This window comes from Acromyrmex echinatior, chromosome 8 (genome assembly GCF_024713525.1).
Source record: "Acromyrmex echinatior isolate Ae372 chromosome 8, ASM2471352v2, whole genome shotgun sequence".
Classification (NCBI taxonomy): domain Eukaryota; kingdom Metazoa; phylum Arthropoda; class Insecta; order Hymenoptera; family Formicidae; genus Acromyrmex; species Acromyrmex echinatior.
This window is the reverse complement of record NC_141859.1, coordinates 7,761,836-7,784,648: the sequence shown is the minus strand read 5'-3', so window position 1 is coordinate 7,784,648 and position 22,813 is coordinate 7,761,836. Positions and strand designations below refer to the sequence as shown.

Here is a 22,813-nt window from a genome sequence, read left to right as displayed (position 1 = left end):
ATCTTGTCTCGACGGATCTCAACGGGTCTCGAACTTGAGAAAGCCAGCGTCATTAGTTTCCGATATCGCGTCACATGGAAATATCGCGATTCACGTCCCACGCGATTCTTTTTCAGTGTTCGCGTACTTTTTATTGGTTCTTGACATACTTAGCTTTTCGTCGTGAAACTATAAATTATTATCGATGCGAGAGCACGAATGTTCGGTCGAATTTAATTATGGTCAAGTGGAGATAGGTAGCCTTCAACTTTCGGATAAGTAAACTGAATTTGCACCCTGTAATGCACATAGTCTCTGAACTGTGTATTGCCCGAGTTGACGGGGCTCTCCGTAAATTACTATTTGAATTTCGAACACGTATGTGTGTGTGGATACGATAGATATGGACTAATTTCACCCTTTCAAAGTTTTTGAATATTGAATTAATTGAATATAATTACACGTATGTATTAAATATTCAGAGAATTTTATAATACATCACATATATATATTTTTTTTCATTATCAGCTACAACGTTATTGAATGCGTTTTATGAATAATGGGAATTTATGAGATACTCCGTCCAACAATTCCAGAAAATTTAACAGTAGTCAGCAGTATGTTTTATTTATTATCATGCATTGTGTCCGTGTACTAGTATAATTTAAAATGCTTTATAGAGATCGCACACATGCTCGCGAAACAGTTCACAATCGAGTTCACAGCTGCTGCATTATGCGATCGTTCGTCAAAACAGTTTGCACATTTTCCCGGTGCATTTTAGCGCGCGAAAGTGGTCCTTCTTCCGACAATAATGGTTACATTGATAAAATGGTAAAAGTTCGCAGTAGAATTGCGCAATGCGAATCAGTGTCGGGCGTTTTTCTCCTCGTACGATTATTTTTCAAGCGCAATAATCATAATAATTTTACAGAGAATTTACATCGAGAATTCGCACCTGCACGCACAAAGTCTAAACGCGTTCAATCCGCGTTTAAATTGAAACGTATAAGTGATGGAACTTCGGCAACCAATTTCCGTCGCGTCGCGTGCGGCGGTACTGATGTCAAAAAAAGTTGCACGAATGTACTTCGTGAACTTCACTGAGGTGGACGAACACGTTTAAAAATATGACTCGGTGAAATTTCCAATGCAAAATGCGGAAAAACGTTATCTCGACGTTATTCGTGCCACTGATCGAATTAAACAGAATTGTGTCGGAATAACTTAACTTTTGCCGTTTAATCGTTTCTCCCTTTCCCTTTCTCTCTTTTTTATTTGCAAAGGTAATTTGATCCTTTTTTATTTCCATATTTTTATGACATCATTGAAAATTAAAAACTAACCAATAAAACGATATGTTACGGGTATGAAACGATATTTTTTAACAGAACGCGTAATCCTGAAGATTTTTAGAAATTCTGCAGTTCTGAACTGCCAGTGCTAATAAAAATATCGACGTCAAAGCGGCCTCGGTCGATCGGGGCGTCACGCACTTTTCCCATGCGCCAAACTGTCTATAGCTATAACTTTATCGAAATTCCCGGAAACCGTAACATCCCCGAGAATAAAAAACAAAAATTTGCTGAATTCCACTGAGGTCCAACGTTCCATGTTTCATGGAAAAAAATCGATTGACACCAAAAGCATTCGATGTCACAGCGTAAAAGTTACATCTACCTCGATTTATCATCGATAACATCGATCATATTTCGCACGGAAATTCTCGTTGCAAACTTATTGATACCTTTCTAGCCTGCAGTTGTAATCCCTTTCATTCTCTATCCCGTTTTGTTATTTATCGACAAATGAAATTTCTCTCTCTCTCTCTCTCTCTCTCTCTCTCTCTCTCTCTCTCTCTCTCTTTCTCCCCCCCCCCTCTCACCCCCTCTCTCTGACAGTAAATTCTGTAATAAACGTAATGTCAATTTGGAATAGTTTACAGGATAATCCTCATATATTATTTAAAACATTTAATATTATTACATAAATATATATATATATATACATATATATATACATATATTTGAAATTATTTTCAATAAATGTTTTGATTTACATTATATATAAACTTATCTCTTATTATTAAATGATATAATTAAATATTTATATTTCACACGTTCTTATATTTCTCTATTAAATTCGTAATGTCAAATTATATCCAAATTAATTTGTTTTTCATCATTCTCATGAGTCCACTACTCCTATACTCGATATATCACTAATTTAATTTTAAAAATGTAATAAATTTGACTCAAATTTACGTGATTTATTATTTATTAAATGCATACGTTCAAATATGAACGGTACTTCGAAAAGTTTGAAAGCAATTTAATTAAAGAAATGGATTGATTAGATGTTGTTTTTTCAATTACATGTTTTGTATTAAAATAATGTATTTTGACACACTTGGAAGTTAAAATATACAAGATATTATTTAACCTAAAGAATTGACTTAAATTAAAAAAAAATTAATTTAAATTTAAAAAGAATTAATTTTCTTTTAAAATTTTACAGCGCTTTTATTATAATTAATTCTTCTAATTCCAGTTGCGAGCGTGGACGGCCCGAGCTTCAATATCACAAAAGTGAACCGACTACATATGGGTTCCTATTTATGTATCGCATCCAATGGCGTACCCCCCTCTGTCAGCAAAAGAATAATGCTCACTGTGCATTGTACGTATATTCATTCTTTGTGTGTCGTATTTTTTAATTCGGTCCATGTAATCAATTTTAGATTACATTGTATTATGAGACATTGTTTTTTTGGACGCAAATTATTATCATAAATTATTATCACAAAATATGAATAATTAATTGTAGTGTTAAAATAGTAAGTATCGATAATTTATTTAACTGCCAGAAATATGAAAAAAAGGAGGGAATATGAAATAAACATGAGAAATGACATTTCATATTCACAAAGCTATATACAATAAGGAGTAGCTATTAAAAAAGAGTTATGCAATTGTAATCAAGCGTTTGTGAAAGAAGAATATTGTATTTTAAAATTTAAAAGTTGTGTACACGCCATCGTCATTGTTTCAGTTCCACCGATGATCTGGGTTCAGAATCAATTAGTCGGCGCTCAAGAAGGACAGAAATTGACTCTGGAATGCTATTCAGAAGCATTCCCGAAGTCCATCAATTATTGGACCAGAGATCAGGATAAGATTGTGCCCCAAGGTGAGCATTTGTTTCAATTCAAGCAACACAAAGTTTAAAACGAAGCGTCTTTAAGATGCTTTTTAAATGGTTCTCGCAAAGATGTCTTTAAGATGTCTTTCAGACGTTTTTAAGATGTGTTATGTTCCGATTTTAGACTTTGTGTTGTCTGTGGAAATTTACTTGGACAAAATGTAAACTAGATACAACATGATCTGTCAGCGGTAAATCGTAACAAGAATTTCGCAATATTTTATTACGCGATGTTAGAATTGAGCGTAATGAGAGTTTGCGGTCGTTCATAGCGAGAGAGACTCTTTCATCTCATGAAAGAATCATGACCCGGTGGAAAGTAGGATGACTTTACAATTTTGTAATATGCATCGCTCACGACACGCACCTATCGCACTTTTTGATGATTCATGTAAGTTCACAAAAAAGAAAGAGAGAGAGAGAGAGAGAGAGAGAGAGAGAGAGAGAGTGAGTGAGTGAGTGAGTGAGTGAGTGAGTGAGTGAGTGTGAAAGCAGAGAGAGAGAGAGAGAAAGAGAGATAATTACACCCCCGACGCGTATTCCTCCGCCTAGTGTGCATTCGCGAGGAAGGAAAATAACTGGTTGTAACGAACCCTCTGAATAATGAAAGCTTCATACCGAACGCATAAACACGCACACCAGCGAAGCGCGAGTATGAACGTTTTCGCTCCGCTTTATGCGCCGCCTGTAAAAGCCAGCTTCAATACTTTCGCATCGATCTCTTTCGGATCCGTATCTCTTTCAGAAACGTATTACGATGTACATACACAAACCTCCATGCTCCTGTCGAGCTCATTCAATCGCTGCAGGAAGCTGTGCACGATTACGCTGCACTTTTATGGCAGAGAAATTATCCCTATTATAAAATATGAGCAATAGTCGCCGCGCATTCAACAGTCAAGAGACAAAATGCATAATAATAAAAATTAACTATAAGTATTATAATTCTTATATCCTCTACATGCCTTTCGTAACTTTATTCTTCGTTATCGCGTGTTTGGTATATAGTTGGCAAATTTGTATGAAATTAAATACAAGATATAAATGTGTGTGCTAAATTTATATGAAATTTAATACATTTCACGTGTCTCGAATTGCGTGGAATCTACCCAAATTTTTGTATTGATTTAACACAAAAAAAATATATTAGAAAATAATAGAAATTTTATTTAAAAGTTAACAAAAAGTTAATAAAAAGTAAAAAATATAATGAAATTGATATAAGCATACAATATTGATATAAGCAAAATTTATAAGATATGGAAGCATATTTATTTTTTAAGTTAACACTTGTAATGTCATTCTCTTACTTCACAAAAGTGATATAAATAAAAAAATTAAATTTTTCAAAAATTATATTATTCAACTTAATCAAAAAATTATTGACTAATATCGGCAAAAAACATATACTTCTGAAATATAATCAAATATCATTTTTGTTATTTTTATTGCACAATCTTTAAAAAAAAATATATTTTTTAAATTTCGATATCTTACAAAATTATAACAAATCCAAAATAATTTATCAAAAGTCACACAAGTAATACTTGAAGTATTATCTGTAGTTTATAGATATTGATATTATATTTATCTTGATCAATTAAAATGATAAAATTCAAAATAAAATAATTTCTTCTTTAAACTTTGATCACTAAAATTTATTTTAATTTCAAATATTGTCTGTAGAAGATTGTCCTTTTTGTTTAAAAAAAAATAATGTGACTTAAATGTATTACTTTTGTAAAAGTTTGATTATGATCTCTTAAAAAATCTTATAAAGTGTTAATTTGACGGATGGATTATAAAAATAAATTTAATCTTTTAACGATTGATAGAGTAATCTTGATTCATTCATCTACACAGAAGGAAAATATTTTGTATTTGTGTCGGAAACGATCATCAAGTTAACTTTGTCAAAATTTTGTGTTCAATTTTTAACATATTCGAGTTTTAATAATATGTGATTATGTTATTTAAATATTTTTTCTAAATTGACATTTTATTCTAATGTTAAAATAATACTTTAGGAATGCGGATTTAGTCGAAAGAATTTTTGCAGTATTCAGTAATTTTACGTTACAATTTTTACTGAACAGCTGATTTAAGAGCTCGTTTGACATTAAGCGTGTCTCGGTGTCGACTTTTTCTCTCCCATCTTGATTGCTGGCCTTCTCTCCAGACGTCTTACAAAATCATAATATTTTTTCACGTATCCTATTATTTGTCGACATTATTACTCTGTATTTGTATTTAAATAATACTATTAATTTCGCAGATAACAATCGTTTAAAGAATTAACTTATGCGGATTCAAATACGAGATATTATTGCAGACGCTTTATACAATTTATTTCGCTTTTAAATGCCCGAACAATACCAAGAAACGAGTCAAGACATATCAAAAGAAATTGATGAGTTCAAAAATCTTTTGCTTTTGCTTCACAAGCAATCTCCGTACATGCGTTAAGTATGTATATGCATCGCGAATCCGTGTACATAAGTTTCTGCGAACTTGTACGCTCGGCTTGCGGCGACCGTCGTGACAATATAATCACCACAATACAATTTATGTGAATCAAAAATGCATAAAAATAATATATTATTAAAGTAAAATAGATTGAGAAGCATTTAAACACAAATGAGAGAGAGAGAGAGAGAGAGAGAGAGAGAGAGAGAGAGAGCTATTTTCGGTCAAAGCAGGTCTTGATGCTTAATAATATTCATATGCTTATATAAAGACAAATAAAAAAGAGCAGTTTTATAGACAGCATCACATAATTCGGTTTGTCGGACTTGAAAAACACAAGTATAAATAATGAAATAATAATCTCAATTAAATTAATAGATTTAATAAATAATGCTACTAGCATCATAAGAACCTGTAAATAACTTATTGAAAAATATCACCCTACGATTGAAAATAACATACTTTGAAATTTATATTCTAAGATGAATAATTAAAATATGTGTTGATTTAACATATCATAAATGTTAATTTTACTGAAAAATATGCTTCCACTTTACAAATTATTTATTTACAAATTGTTAGTACTTTTTGTGTTAATTTTTTACATAACATTTTTTACTTTTTATTTATTTTTTTATGTTAAATTGACACAAAAATTTGAATGAATTATTTGGGACTCGTGAAAATATATTTTTAATCCAAATTTTTTTATTATGTCTTAACTCGAATATCACATTTTTTAAATTGTGTCACTTTCAAAGAGAACGATATGCTAAATTAATACAGTTCACAGTAAAATTAAAATTTATATATTTAACATATTTATTTTAAAATTTATTCATTCATTTATTTATCTTAGAATGACATTTTACATTATTTTTATGTTTATTATTCATTAAATTATAAATTGTGTTATTTTAAAGAATATAATTGAATACTAATGTAACATAAAATGTTTAAATAACATAATCACATTTGAAATTAATCAATCGAATATGTTAAAAAATTGAACAAAAATTTTAATAGTGATGGGTTTTAATCTAAATATAAAATTTTTTTTCTAAATAATTTATCTAAATATAAAAGTTTTTACCGTGTATGTGCGGAAAATTACGTTGTAAACTCTGCAGTTTACTGCTAACATAATTATCCTGCATTATTGTAGGTGTACGAGATATGCTTATGGCTTTCCAGCTTCCATTTAAACAGCTGACAGAAATCTTCGGACACGGGATTTATGTGTTAATACGATCGGTGAAGGGAGGAAAGGGTCAAAACTCACATTGTGCGCAACATTATTGCGTTCGATACAGATGCAAATGCTAACCACAGAGGTGATGTAATAACGGTCGGCGCAGAAAAGGGCGATCTCAGCCATGTTTGGCGTTTATACACACTCGTCGCGTCCTTAGCCTTCCTCATAAATACCAGATAAAATCGTGTTATACCTTTAACGTGCTACCGGGATTCGCATGCATTATTCAGAGGCTAATTCCGGTCGAATAAACGACCCGAAAGAAGGAGCCGCGCGAGATGTTCGCGCGCACGCGGCTGATACTGCTTAAATAAATAAATCTAACGGTATTAAAAACTAGATTGCCTCTTGTAATCGCCATATTCCTCCCCCCCCCTCCCCCCCTCCCTTTCTCCTGTATCTATTTCGAAGATATACAAGGCCGAACCGCCGTGTAAATTAAAAGCAGCGCCGTGTTTCTCCGGTAGAAACTCATTTAAGGAATTAACTTCTAGATTAGATTCATGGATAAAATGGCATTAAAGGATTTCTTTTCATAGGAGAATTTAAAGATATCGTTCTTTATGCATTGCTGAGCGTGCGCTGATCAATAGTAATGGGATTAATAGCAGTAAAGCGAAACGAGGGGGATAAAAGTTAAATTTTGATCGCGTAAACACCGTCGCGTATAAAATTCACTTCCCGTCCGATAAATTATGCGATACGAAAAGTGGAAGATTTTTTTTCGTACTAAATAGTGTGAAACATTAAAGACAAAATAAAAGGCAAATAATGAATGTAATCACACGGTAATCAGTGCGCGAAGATTTTCAGTGAAGAATACAGGATAAAGAGGTGACTTGGATAGATTAACGGAAATTTTCAAATTGTACGAAAGATTGAAGTTGTACATAGTGTATTCCATTAAACATATAAATTATTTGGATCGTATCAATATCGTATATTTTGTATGTTTAATTGAATACATATATTATGCACAACTTCAATCTTTTATCTATTAACTTCTCCAAATTATTTCGCTTTACCCTATTTACTTCATGATTATATCGGAAAATCGAATATTTCGATTTCATTCCAGCCATCTTTAATGATATTTAGAGAATTTATGTGTTTTCGATATCAAATGAAGTATCTTTAAAAACTTCCAATAATATAGAAATGCCTCATCCACTATCTAATAAGCACCAACTATAAGTAACATAACATCGATATTATAATTTTATACTCAACAATATAAAGGTATTGAACTATACACATGTTGTATACACATAATAATTATGTTGTTGAGTATAAAATTATAACGTTGATGTTATGTTACTTTTAATTGGTGTTTACGAGGTATTTGTTAAGCTGAGTGAAAAACCAGAATGCAAATCAGAAAACAAGATTAATTAATAACTGAGATTTTGTTGGTATTGATGTAAAAACTCATAATTAAAATAATATAATAAGGAATAAATTAATACGTCAAGTGCTAAAATAAAAATTTGTCGTTGAAATGAAATAATTTACTTAAGTGAACATCAAAGATCAAATAAAGGTCAAATAAAAATTTAATCAACACACATCGAAATGTAAATGGTTTCATTAATTTATACAGTCACGACGGAAAACCAGGTAGAAACTTTCGGATCTGCAGATTAAATCTTCCCGGAAGATCGCTGTCAATTTTTTCGAGAGCCAAAGGGCTATTTTGTTTGTCCTTTTTTATGTTACGTATTCGTTACTGTGTAGTGCACTACGGCATGAAGGGCCGATCGGGGTTGGCCTCGGGGCGGCGAAAACGTTCCATGCGAATTGTACGTTCGTGCATCCTGTGTTTTCTTTCATTTCTTCGGCCAATTTCCATTTGCGTCTAATTGAAAGCATTCAAATAAACAGAACCGATGGTACGAACCGTGATTGTGAAAATTTCATTTCTCGCTCGCTTTTGACCGAGCTCATGTCAGAATCCACGAGATTGCACGTCCCGCATTTCTCCTTTTTTGCACTCGACTATTTGGCCACGAACGTGATCAAAGCTAATACGGGCTGACGTTTGTTTCTGTCGTTGGACCGTTAAGTTATTCTTCACGAGATTACATCGATGGGAGACGCCGCAAACAACGGAGGTAATATATTCGCCTTGGCGATTATGCGCCAGAAGGTGAGAAATAAATTGCGAGCCGGAAGGGCATACGGAATGCATGTACGAATGGCGTGACTGGAAAAATGATTGGAGGCGATTTCACGCGTTTTAACAAGACGTACCGTGATCGATGCTACGGTAGATAGTGTCGAACTCGGCCGTTTAGATCGGAAATAGTTCTTGGTGGCGACGTCAAACCTAGAAATACCGTGATGTTCCACGAGGGAGAAACGATTGGTCAATCAAATAAGGAATCATTTCGCTTTATATATCTTTCTTACAATCAAATTGCGCCTCACACGTGTGTACATAAAAAATTTGCTTCGTACAAATTTGCATACCTTAAATGGAATGTAATGGAAATAAGAAAAGAAAATGAAAAAAGATATAAGCTACAAAATGTATGGTATTATATATAATAAAAGTTTCATTTATTCTTAAATAAATCAATAAAAATATGAATAAAAAATAACAAGTTAATATAAATGTTTCAGCTGTAATTTTTAAAAAGAAAAGTCAATAAACAATCGTAAAATTAATAATATCTATAAATTAGAATAAGGAAAAGAATAATTTTGCTAAAGTATTTAAAAGTTATCTAATGCAGATCTGAAAATAATTTTATTTAGAAAATATAATTATGTAGTTAGTCTGTTAAAACTTTTTGCAGCATTTCATCAATATTTCAGCATTCTATAGTGCTCTAATTTTTTTTATTTTGATTATTCAACAGAATTATTTTTAATCTAAATTTTTAGATACTTAAAATCTTCTTTTTTAGTATATAATAGAATATAAATGGATGTAATATCCGATCTCGATCTTTGTTATATTTTTGTTACCAATAAATTAAAATTAAAACGATAACTTCTTGATATCTTAGGTATAAAAATAAAAACTTATAAAAATGCAACCATTTTCATTAAGTATTCCAATATTCATAGCGCTATTTCTACCAGGGCGGTTTCAATAACCTACATTTTCTGGCAACTCACTCTGTATAATTCAAGTTTTATCCTATACAAACCGAATCACCTCTAAATCGTTCACGCCAATAGCACGTATAATAGAAACGGAATTTTTCTCTCGGAAAGAAACGGAACGCTACACAGCCATCACCAAATTTCTAACATCGAGGCAAGCAATTTTTACAAAAGCATTTGTCATCTCAATAATTTTCTCTTACCTATGAAACGGCACGAAAAGAAAGTTTCTTGTTTTTTTCTTTTTTAAGCACTCGTACACGAGGACTTTGCAGCGATTTGGTAGAGTTCTTAAAGAGTAGAAAAGTCGGCTGACTCGAGTAGTATTAAAGGGCGTTATTTCGCTTTTGCTCGTTATATTCGCCAAATGTTAAACATTAACTTGCGAGATGATAAAATTGCAGTTCAGACAGTTTGCGTAAATCCTCGGTACATAGGAGTTTGTTGGCATAATTCAGAAATTCTTCATTTTATTGATCAGCAACTGATGGTGATTCAATATACTTCGATCGAATGTACATAGTAAACAAAATTTGTATTTGTATTAAAACCGGTCCTTGTTAAAATTTTCATGTTAAATTTTTAATATATCAGAATATTAATTTAACATAATATGATTGTGTTATTTGAACATTTTATGTTGAACTGATATGCAGTAATGCTAAATACAAGAGTCATGAGAAAGTGTTCAACATATATTAGTGTTAAAATAACACATTTTATGAATAAATGACCAATTGATATAAAAATAATATTTTTTAAAACATAAATTCTATAAAATATGAATATGATGAATAAAACATATTAATATAATGTTATATAAATGTTAAATTTATTGAAACATATTAATTTAACATATTACAATGTTAATTTTAATAAAGACATATTATTGCTTATAAAATTTTACGTTTTTTGTGTTAATTTTTTTACATAATATTTGTGTTATTTTCTAACATGTTTATCTTGTATTAATATAAAAATTCGGGACATGTAAAATGTGTTAAATTTAATACAAATTTTTCAACTGCGTACAAATTGTTTCAGTATTATATTTTTATGTTAATTTATCATATTAACTTTTACATCATATTTTACATAATATTTATGTTACTTTCTAATATAGGCTGTTTTTCTTTTAGGAATTACAGTCAACGCAATTAATGTCATTCACTCATTCAGTCTTTATCATTCATTGTATGCTTAGAGGGATAGAACGGCGTTTATATCAACTGTGTTTTCTAAAGAGAAAACATCTATATTTATGTCGTGTTGGATTAATACAAAGTTTAGGGCACATGAAATGTGTCAAATTTAACATAAATTTTCTAACTGTGCGAGTCAGTCCTTTCCAAGATATCCTCGTGATAGACATTTTCGAATTTTTCTTATACTTTTCGCTTTTCAATACCTCGAACGAGTCATTCGACAATACCGCACGCGTCTATATACCATTCAAAATGCCGGAAATCATCTTTGAATTCGAAGCTACAATTTCAAGTCGTCGCCGTCGAGGGTCAAGATTTCTATGCTTCGCATTTGCTTCGTGTGACACAACTCGCATAATCGATCCGAGCATCTAAGATCCTACGTTTTATCAAAACGGTTGGCAAATCGCCCGGCTGCCGATCGGCGTTCGTAATAAATGGCGTTCGATTTCGGGTCGGAAACGGCCCGTTCAGATTCGACAGTCGTCTGCGAATACTCATGGCTGTCGAAGGTAACGTCACAATAGTTCAATCAGTCCGGAAGATGGTACGCCGGTACGTCGCGTCGCGACTATTTCGATATTCGACGCGCGGCGGTCTTAAGTTAACGTGATTTCGGTTTCGAACGGCGCCATTCAACGGCGCTTCCGGTTCTCGGTCCAGAAGAAGATCACAAACGGCGTTTTCCGGGCGTGATGTCGCGCGAAAGGCGTCAGCACGGAATGCAAAACAGAACAATAAAAGAGATACAATCGTTGAACTGAAACGTACTTTGGATTCGTCTTCGAATGGATTCGGAACGGATAATGCGCTTTCCGTGATCGCGAATGTTGATATTCACAATTTCATGTTATTACGACCACGTTTACGGGATTTGATGAGAATCGTAAATTGACAAATTGCATATAGCGAATGGAGATCATAGGAGAATAGATATTTGCAAAATTATCGGATAATCGCTTTGCGGCGCATCATTTCAATAAAAAAAAAAAGCATTAGTGATTTTCGATCTGTTTTCATCCCGTGGATCTCGTATATCTCCGCAAAGTCAATTTAAAATTTATAGTCACGTTTATTCCCGAACGAGGGACAAGTGGACAATAATTCTCGAAACTCGCGAACGAAATCCCCACATCAATCTTTCACGACGATAAAGAAATTTAATTATGTGTAACGGAAAACGTATGTTTTGTCCACACGTTTTGTTACATTGCGCTGCTTAAACTTTCATGACGGGCGGGGAGTATCGAAAAACTCACGTCCGTAAAATCAATCACGGGGGACGAAGAGAAAAAGAGTTTCACGAGACACGGCTGTCGTCCAAATAGATCGCGCCCGCCACTTATTAAATCGCTCGATCGACTTCTCGAGGCAGGAAATAATTAGGAAATAGGCCTCTTCGTTGAATTCCGGTTTTCCCATCCGACCGTCGCTATTGTCCCAAAGGCGTACCGTCAGTTGAATTATTTCTATGAGATTTTTCGCGTATTGTCACCACGCCAGTTGACCCACATACCATGGATGCGCGCGAAGGACGGACGGTTATTTAAAAGCCTTCGATTACCGCCGCATATTCCGATAAAAATACCCGCGATCCTGTCGTACTTCTATTTTCAAGCTCCACCCGAAAGAGTAAATCACGTCAAGGGAATGACAGGTAACCCCGGGCAAACGGTGACTGACAGCACATGACGGGAAAGCGAATGTTTTTTTTTGTTGTTATTTTTTGTTTTAATTTTTTTTTTATTTCGGTATGCGCGCTGGCGCGTCTAGTTGATTTAAGCGTGATTTTTTTCTGGAATTGGGACAAAGAGCATAGATATAATGTCTACGCACATCATCATTTCTTTTTTTTTTTTTAGAAAGAGAGAGAGAAAAGAGAGCAGGTGTGTATATATATATATATAATATATATATCGCTCTAACTCGATCGACGTAATCCGGCGCGACTACCGCGGGCATCATTTATTCTAACGATAATGAAAAATGAAAAAAAAAACACGACAAATAAAACTGCACAGCGTATTACTGACTGGGATTGCGATCTGTTTGCAGGAGGAAAATACGATCCAGTGCTGAAAGATAACGCGTACAAAATACACATGAGGCTGACGATAAACTCCGTCAGTCCGACGGATTACGGCTCGTATAAATGTGTATCCAGGAACTCGTTGGGCGACACTGACGGCAGCATTAAGGTCTATCGTAAGTATATAACTATAGCATCTCTGAAATTTTTTCTCACTGCACCGTGTATTAACGACCTCGCGTAATAACCGTTGTCTCGTAGAAACTAATACGTCACACCGCGCCAGGGAATTCCGTGGAATAAATTGTAGTAAAATTGCATTGTACGCCGTTATGCGGGATACTTCGCGAGGCCGTACTTCGGATTCGACAAAACAGCGGCGCCGTGTGGCTCACTCGCGTGCTGCTGGCTGCAGCTTATTAAGCAGCAGCTGCGTTAAAATAGTTGGAATTTTTACTGAGATAGCGACTGAAATCCCGGGGGAGCGCGAGGCAAGGCCAAGACCTTATATTCTTAAAAAGCGCCTGCGCGCTTATGAATAAAACAATATTTCGCAAAAATATTCTCTGGCGGCCGTGTGGCGCGAAAGGACGAAGATCTCGGTTCGGAATCACGGGAAAAGTTTGTCGGACGTACTTCAACATTTCGCGCTGTACTTAGAGTCGCGAGTAATATTCGCTAAAGTACGCGAATCGCCCGGATCCTGAAAATAGACGAGGCGTACTTGCGACCCGTGGAAATTGTTTACACCCGTAAAGTGAAAGATAACAAGGAGTCAGAACCTCCGTGAGTTAGGGCAGCGTATAAACAAAGTCGCGAGTTAGAAAGTGTGACTTGAAAAGACTAGCGCGTGTTATTGCTCGACTCGTTATTTCTTAGCTGTTGCCGCCGGGCCTTATCGAGCTGTCCTCTTTCTAAAGATCCATGCGGCTTGAGAGATTCTTCAACTCACGCTTTAAATATCTGACGTCATTTTGAACTATACGATGTAGCGTCGTTTGAATAATATTGAACGCTGTTATTTACTTTTCAGCAATATCGGGCTCCAATTCCAGCATCACCAAGTACAAAGGTAAGTAGCATTTTCTACTTACACAGTTGCCCGAAAGAGAGTAAATCTTGTTTTTTACATAAAGAATAACTTTTCGTGCAGCGAAATTAGTGTGCAAGATTTTGTAGTATAAAAGTATAAAAAAAGTATGTAAAATTACATAAATAATATATATAAAAATTACACAGTTTATAGTGGAAATACATAAAATTGTGCATTTTTACAAAAATTGGTATTTTTATTTCTAAAATTCGAGGTACATTAATTAATGCGATTTTTCGTGCTAGATTGCACGCGATTTAGTAAATTACTAGAATTGCACCACACAGATCGCAGAATTTCTAGTCTAGTAATTTACGTCGCATGCGATCTAGCATGAAAAATTGCATTGTGTAGCTTTGGTTTAATTGTGTAAGTGTATCTTTATATTAGACGGAAAATAACAATATAATAATTTAGTATATTTTATATTTTTTGTGTGATTGTACGGATTGTTGTAATATTTTAATAGTAATATTATATATATACTTACATTTTTACATTCGTATATATCGATATATTAGCTGCAATTTATGTTGTTAACTTATGAGCATCATTTGTTTCCTTTAATTTTGATAAACAACAAGGATGAAATGATTCCATAAGTATTGTGAGCATGAATGTGATCGCAATCATATATGACATTTAAGAAAAATTGTATTAAAAATTTATTAGCGAATCATTACGTAAATATTTCTATAAACTTAATTTTAATTGTAAACTTACTTTTGCAAGTTGTTTAATTATTGAATTGTTAAATTATTTAATTATTTAATTATAAAAAATAATAATTGTATTTATAAGTTGCAACTTTATTTACGTGTGTAAATATATACATCTTTAATAGTAACATTCAAAATTACCTGCTATAATTTATAATTTATAATTTTACATGAAACTTTTTAATGTATTATTGTAATATAATATCGCAAAGTACTTTTACAAAAATTACACGCATCTGCCATATCAGGAATTTTGCACTAATGAGGAGAAACCCTAAAGAGATGAAGGGACTCGCGACTTAATTTCGAAATTGCTTTATGAATTTCAATGGAAGGACTTCGTAGAGATACTAAGCCATTAATTAATTAACCGCTTCATTTCAATTTCGTTGCACGAAATATAAATCGATCGTCCGCCCTTACTGCTCGCTTTGTATTGAGAGGTACTTTTTGAATGATGAAGCGCAGTGTACTTGTGGCGGACGAACGGGTCGCTGATTAATTAGATCGAGTAGCCAGTTGTGCGATCGGATCCGCGCATCATGCTCTCTGTTTGAGTTGAACCACGGAAACAAATTTTTTGACATTATATAACTGAACATTGTGCTTGTGTACAATCTTTTACAAAAATTATTATCCAAATATTTAACGTTAATTTGTTCATTTTTTTATGTAAATGTCTAAGAGATTTTTTTATTTTAAATTGCAGAAATACAAATCTAAGAGATTTTTATATTTTGTACATATAGTTTTTTATACGTGCCCAATTTCAAATTAAAAAAAAAAGGATAAAACATCTTTTAAAAGTGCACCGAAAAAACTATTTTAAACTATTTTAACGTTTATTTGCTTTTTATCGTAGAATAAATTAAATAATAATAATAAGCTTTGTAAAAATTGATTGGAAACTGAGAAAAAAAAGAACAATAAATAAAATTTTATTATTGCGCAATTTGATTTTATAATAAAAATTGAATCAATTTTATCTAATTTTTCGATACAATATATAGTTTCGGAGATTTTACCGAGAAAGGATTTTAGCCATAAAACTTTTTAGAGGTGTTTTATCTCTTGCGATATCTTTTGAGATTGAACAAGTATAAAAAAATGTGTTTGTTATAACTTGTAATATTTAACACGTTTCAGCGTGAATCATCGATAACTGACGCAACACGTCAGTCATCAATGATCCACACTGGACGTTTGATATTGTAGCTATAAAAAGAAATGTAATTAAGTAATTTTTGATATTATACATGGACATATTATTATAATATATGATGCAATAATGGTAAACTAATTGGTAAACTTAAACTATTCTTCTTTATAATAATAATTTTAATATAAATTTTAATAAATTGTTTATTATTGCTAATAATAATTATTTTTAATTATGAAATATAAGTTATTTAACAAATATAAGTTATTTAACAAACACAAATAAAAATATTATGATGTCCATGCAGCGTAGTCACTTATAATCAGGCGCTCAGTCACTTACAATCATTTAAAATTGGCGCGATATGAAATATATTAATAAAAATCTTATTAACACGTTCCATGCTGCGCCAATTTTGAAAAATCTTATGATAAGATTTTTTTAAGAAAAACAAATCGGCGTAAGACACTTGAATAATATTTCTAGTATTGTTTTGCACCTTCTATGTTTTCGAAATATTCTTTCATAAGAAATGAGTAAATTTATATTTTTTCAACTTCGAGAAGTGTTTTGTAAATAATATTTTTTGTGTTTTGTAAATAATATTTCTCATGACACTGCCAAATATTGTATATTGTATATGAGTAAACATTAAGCAGACAAAAATATATTTTCGAGGATACAGTCTAATAATTCTAAAATGCAATGCAAACGCTTATTATTTTCCGGTACGCTCTCAAACATCGCCGCGATTCTGGGAATGTAATTTCTATTAACAATATCGTAATGGGAAGCGTGTACACGAACCATCGTGGAGAACGCAAATTCAAAAGCGGCACGTTCGCGCGAATCTGTGTCACCCGCGCTTGTTAAGGCATTTCAAGTTTTCCATCCGACCAACTTCGAGCTTCTCCAGCATCGAGCGCGGAGGCTTTAAGAGAGGGGTCGACACTATTTCAGCATGAAATCGCGGATGAATAGAAGTCATCGTGTCGGGTTTCGTGAACTGACCAGCCGACTAGCTGACCAGCCGACCGACCATTTACATCTCGACAGATCGTTGTTGCGAGCAGGGTCACATTAACTCATCTTGCACGTACGAAATATTTTGAGCGTTCTTTTAAAAAAATGTAATGTCACCTGGGTAAATTTTTTTAGTAATTATATTAATTAAAAAATTAATTTTTTCGAGATCTTTAAAAAATATTTTATTTATTTAAAGGATAAAAATAACAAAAAAAAACATACAATAAGATTACACAAATTAATAAAATAATAAGTATATTTTCCACAATAAGAACAGAAAGCACATTTAATTTTTCTTTATGCGCTATACATTGCGCTAACTATGAATTATTTTGTCTAGTGATTTTAAATTATTTTGTCTAGTGATTTCATCTATGAACATTATTTTAACTAGAAAAATTCTTTCGAAAATTATTGCCTCTCAAAATGTGCCACCTTGGTTACAGCTGATGTACAGTGCTGGTCACGAGAGAAATACGCACAAAAGTCGGCATCGAGCTTCATGCAAGCTTGATGCAGAATGCACAGAATGTATGTTCGCGCGCATATATCTACGATAGCGGAGATAGACGTTTAGAGAAACGACTTTTTAAAGAGACCCGGATGAATAACGTTTCGGCTCCTGCACCTATCGCGCCAACCTGCTTTTCATCGTGATAGAAAAAGGGCAAAACCAAAGTTTTCCCCGCAAAGGGACCGCCTCTCCACCTTCGGCTTTCCTCTTGCACGTCGCGTTAACGTCTCGAGGTTGTGCGTAACATACTTTTCCCTAAGTAACCTGGCGCATATCCGTTAGAGAAATAAAAGTTGGAAAAAGAATATTCAACATCGGGAAGATTAAAAAAAAGGGGCACTTTGGAAAGTTGCGGTTTTAGCAGCTTATACATATATATATCATTATACATCGTTTTATATGGAAAAATATGTATTTTTTTAAGATTTTAAGAATATATTACATGTATTTTTTTTTAACAAAAAATGAAAAGGTTATGAAAAAATTACAAAGTTTTCTATATTATATTTGAAAGTAATACAAAAGGCGATTATTTAGTTAGTTAGGCGGCTATTTAGAACCTGGATCAAATATTATTTCAATAAGCAGTAAACATATTTTTAAAAAGTAATTAAAATAAAATAAGGAAATTTTCATTTAAATTATAAAATTGTATTATTAAATATAAATATTGACCTTATTGAACTGTTTCCAATGTATATTTTTATGTGGAAAGTATAAATTTTCAATTCCAGTTAACTTTTTGCAGAGATTATATACACCTGACCCTTAAAAACTACAACTGCTCTAATGCTGTAACATGATAAAAATATGTTGGGCATGTTTAAAAATTAATGGTAAAATATTCGATCTCGCTTAAATTTCCTAATAATATCGTACATTTATTTAATATAAAGTATTTAATATAATAATGGATATAATATTACTGAATTTATTTTTAGTTTGCAAATGAGTATTGAAAGGGACAAAATGGCGGGAGAGACGTTTAGACTTTAGAGTACCAATTCGCGAAAGACTCTCTTCTCTCTCTCAACGCGGTATTTCGAGTACGCTGATGTATTCAAAGAGATAATAATACAGGAAGAGCTTTGTGGAACAATACATCGGCCCCTCAAAGGAGATGGTAAATTACATGTCAGTGCGCCGTGCCGTACCGTGCTTCACTGTATTTCGTTGTGCTCTGCCCGAGTATTAACTAAGCGCACGTAAAGTATTTTGTTATCTACGTTGGGCTTTTTCTCTTTCCGTTGCAAAATGTATTCATCGTCGAAACATTGCACAAAGGAACAATATACCAGTCTATATTTTTGTAAACTTCCAATCCTGTTTTAAGCTCTCATGAATCGAATGTTTTGAATATATTGTACCTTGCAAATAATCTACCAAATAATTACACTGCATCGTAAGGATTCTTAAAAGCTCAAAAAGAATATAAGGTTAAATTCTATCACCCACATATTTCAAGAAATCAAGGACTCTATTTTTGAAAAAATTTTAGAAATCTAAATTTCTTTTTATAACTTCTTTTCTTTTCCTTTACGGAATAAAATACATAAGAATCACTATTCAGGTATTGAAAAACAGAAACTTTCTAAATTAGTGTAATTTTTTTGTATTAAATATCGCTAATAAATTTTATTATTTTAATACATTATTTAAAAACATAAACAATAAGAAGGGTTTCATACCATTACATTCACTTTCGTTCATTGTAAAAAAATATTTAAATTTTTTATAGCTATATATTATCTACATATATTATAAATTTGCGTTATTATATAAGAAATTCTTAAAACGAAGTTTTTAAAAAAATAAAAAATGATGAAATTTTTTGAAAATCTATTCTCTAAATCAGTATAAAAAGCTCTACAAGAAATACCCATTATACTTGATGAGAAACAAAAAAAATTGATAAAAATTTGTTACACTGCATTACTAGTTAACAGTTATCAGTTTCGATGATTATGACTGGAAAAACGGCAAGGATATAAAAATGTTTATTCGGCGTTGAGACATTGTTATGCGTCTTCTCTATCGTACTGTTATAATGTAATATAACTGCCGCGTATACGTACTATATCAGGATGAAAAACGTCGATATAAAACTCAGTCTTTGAAGCACGTGCTTTAAGGCACTCTCGTCGGTCGCGATATAGTTCCAAGGCGCTTGAGAGTCTTCTCTCGCTGCTTTAATGGTTCATTTCGCAACGGGAAAACTTTAAACATCTCGCCCCGTCTTCGCTTTATGGCTAATCGATGTTTTTACGGCCACACGGACTCCTCTCGGTCGCGGAATACGATTTCATCGCGAGTCTTTATGCAGTCGCCGCAACGCGACGTGCAAGATAATGGGATATAAACGCGATATATAAACACGAATTAATTCGGCATATACGTAGTGACTGACGCCTTTTCATAAATCAGTTCGTTACAACTTTGTTTATAATTAAAAAGCTAGAAAAAAAGCCTGTAAGAGCAAACGTAGTTATCCATGTGTGAATGTTTATTTACAATCATTTATATAATATATTGGAACAATCGTATCACAGATTTCATCCCGATTTGATTCCTCTTCTTATAGTGCTTATTATACTTACGTAAGAAAAGTAAGGTGGTCACTAAGTATAGGATTTTTTATTCATATAATCAAAAAGTCAAATTGTTAAAAGATTGAATTGATTATTAAAAATGGGAAAAGGTCAATTGTTAAAAATTCATTAAAGTTAAAACTGTAAATTTAAATTAACAATTAAATTAAGAAGCTTATATGAATAAATGAAAAATTGCATCTTAATAAGGTTCAGCTTTATGACAAATAGAGAGCTAGTTAGAAACAATATTCTCTCCACACTGTTAGATATTAAACAAGCAGTAGTAATTCAATCTCTTGAGTTAAATAACGTTTATCATTTTTAATTTCTATGTATATCAAAATTTAAATCAATTCATTTCTACGATTAAAAAGTAAACAATATCCATATTAACATATGCACATAATAAATTAATCAAATTTAATACATTTTCTGGAGTTAAAACGTTTAACTCAATTGTTTTAGTTAAATCAACAACGTATTGAGTAGAAGCAGTGACGATTTATATACTTTAAAAAATATCAATGAAGATTTAACTCCATACGAAGTCTATATGATTCTCACTGTGTGTTAGTATTAATATTAATACCAGCATGATGTAAAATTTAACATGGATTTTAAATCTATACCATGATAATATTGATATAAACACTAGAAGTTATAAATACACACCGTTGACATTTATACAACATCGTATTAATATAATATTAGCCCTAATACGAGAATTATATAGATACTACCTGATTAAATCCACATCGATATTTTTAAAAGTGTAAAAATGATTAAAAATATCTCACCTTGGATATAATTTAACATTATGAATTTAATAGTGCACGCTATTTAAAAAGATCTAAGTACCCTCTCTTATCCAAACACTCCAAATGTATTAGGTGTTGGAATTAATTCGAAGCGTTTTACAAGTGATGGGAAGTACTTTCATTAATGTATTTTTTAATGCTCATGTGAAATAAATAACATTCTTTCATTAAAAAACGCTACGAATTAATTCCAACACCTAATATTTCCATCCTTTCAATAATGCTGAAGCAATATTTTTAGACCAATGTACGATTACATAACCGTACATAGAAATCACGATAATTAGTAGTACGAAGGGCGCGTGTTGCCGGCAATAAATAATCGGAGTACGAAATGATGTCAGCACGAGCTGCCTCGCGAAAGGTAACTTGCTTTCATATTTCATCGAGTATCTTCCGCGCCATCATAATGAAAAATCCGGGATTTATTATTGACCCGTCTTCGGCGCGACTTCCCGTTCGCCCGGCGACCGGAAATCGATATATGCAAAATATTTTGATGCCAACAGATTGGGAGGCGACGTTACGTTACACGCGCGAGAGAAGATTTATTAGAGAGACCGGGTTTCAATGCCCTGGATCAATTTTATTGAACTCTTTCCACTTCGCCACATGCGCTTAAATATATATAATACATACCTCGATACGGGCGAACATAGTTAAATGTGCGAAACAGTGTAAATACTATTCCTGGTGATAATGGAAAATTGAAATAGTATTATCGATGTTTCTGTTAAAGGTAAAGCGGATTTGGCATGTCCAGTTAGTAACTTTTAATAGGATTTGTTGCCCACTTTTATCTTCCACATGTCGGAGTAGTTAATGTACCTACCACGTTTTCTTGGGGGCGAAAATATTAGACGCGTGGATAAAGCCACGGGTCAATTATCCGGCGCACGCGAAAGTAGCGATGCGACGTCTTTGAAAGTTCGCGCAGGAACTTAACAGCGTGGAGGCAAACACGTTGGTCATATCGTAAGCCCTTTCACAATCTGCGCCAAGCTTGCTTTATCGAGTACCAACGGTCTCGTTCCCATTCGTTCTTCTCATTACTTGAGAAAACACACGGTCCAAGCCGCATTTTTCATGGAGACAAACGAACTAGCGATCTCCCACCGTGAGCAAAACGTTAGATCGCTTTTCCAATAGCGACAAGAGCATCCACCGCTCTCTTTTCCTTGTTTTTTTTATATCGTTATTTAGCTTTAAACTCGCCGCAATTCTGCGCAAAGGACAAAAATTTGACCGTATTTTTTATAGAGAGGAATAAACTCTCGGGGGCATTTTTTATTCATGAAAGATAGCAGGATTACCACTATCCGATATATCACTGCGTTGGTAGAAAAGTGATCTCGAAATTAACAATTTTTCATTAGAATATTTTTAAAATTTTAAATTGAAACGGCTTAATTTAGATAGTGAATATGCAGTCTCTATAATTTCACTTTATATTATATATTTTCAGCAAAGCGTATAACGTAATATAAATACGTGTATCTATAATGTATTATTTATAATATATTCTAGAAAACCATGTCTTGAGTTTTTAAAATTTGAATACTGAATATAGTATAAATTTCTTAATAATAAAAGACTAAGCAATAAGCTTCAAATGTATAATGTCTTTCCATAAAAATATATTAATCT

General features: G+C 32.6%; 1 protein-coding gene and 1 long non-coding RNA gene across 2 annotated transcripts in view; both read left to right on the top strand.

Annotated features, from left to right (window-relative positions):
• Positions 1-22,813, top strand: part of LOC105142951 (limbic system-associated membrane protein) — a 237,547-nt gene that overhangs the window by 207,908 nt on the left and 6,826 nt on the right. Inside the window, exons 5-8 of the mRNA XM_011050881.2 lie at positions 2,530-2,658; positions 3,031-3,168; positions 13,273-13,422; positions 14,280-14,318. Coding sequence (XP_011049183.1) covers positions 2,530-2,658; positions 3,031-3,168; positions 13,273-13,422; positions 14,280-14,318 — 456 coding nt within the window. The remainder of the gene's footprint in view (positions 1-2,529; positions 2,659-3,030; positions 3,169-13,272; positions 13,423-14,279; positions 14,319-22,813) is intronic.
• Positions 14,325-19,620, top strand: LOC147908725 (uncharacterized). The gene is made up of 2 exons (XR_015545941.1): positions 14,325-17,313; positions 17,690-19,620. It is a non-coding gene; the product is annotated as an uncharacterized LOC147908725 (long non-coding RNA).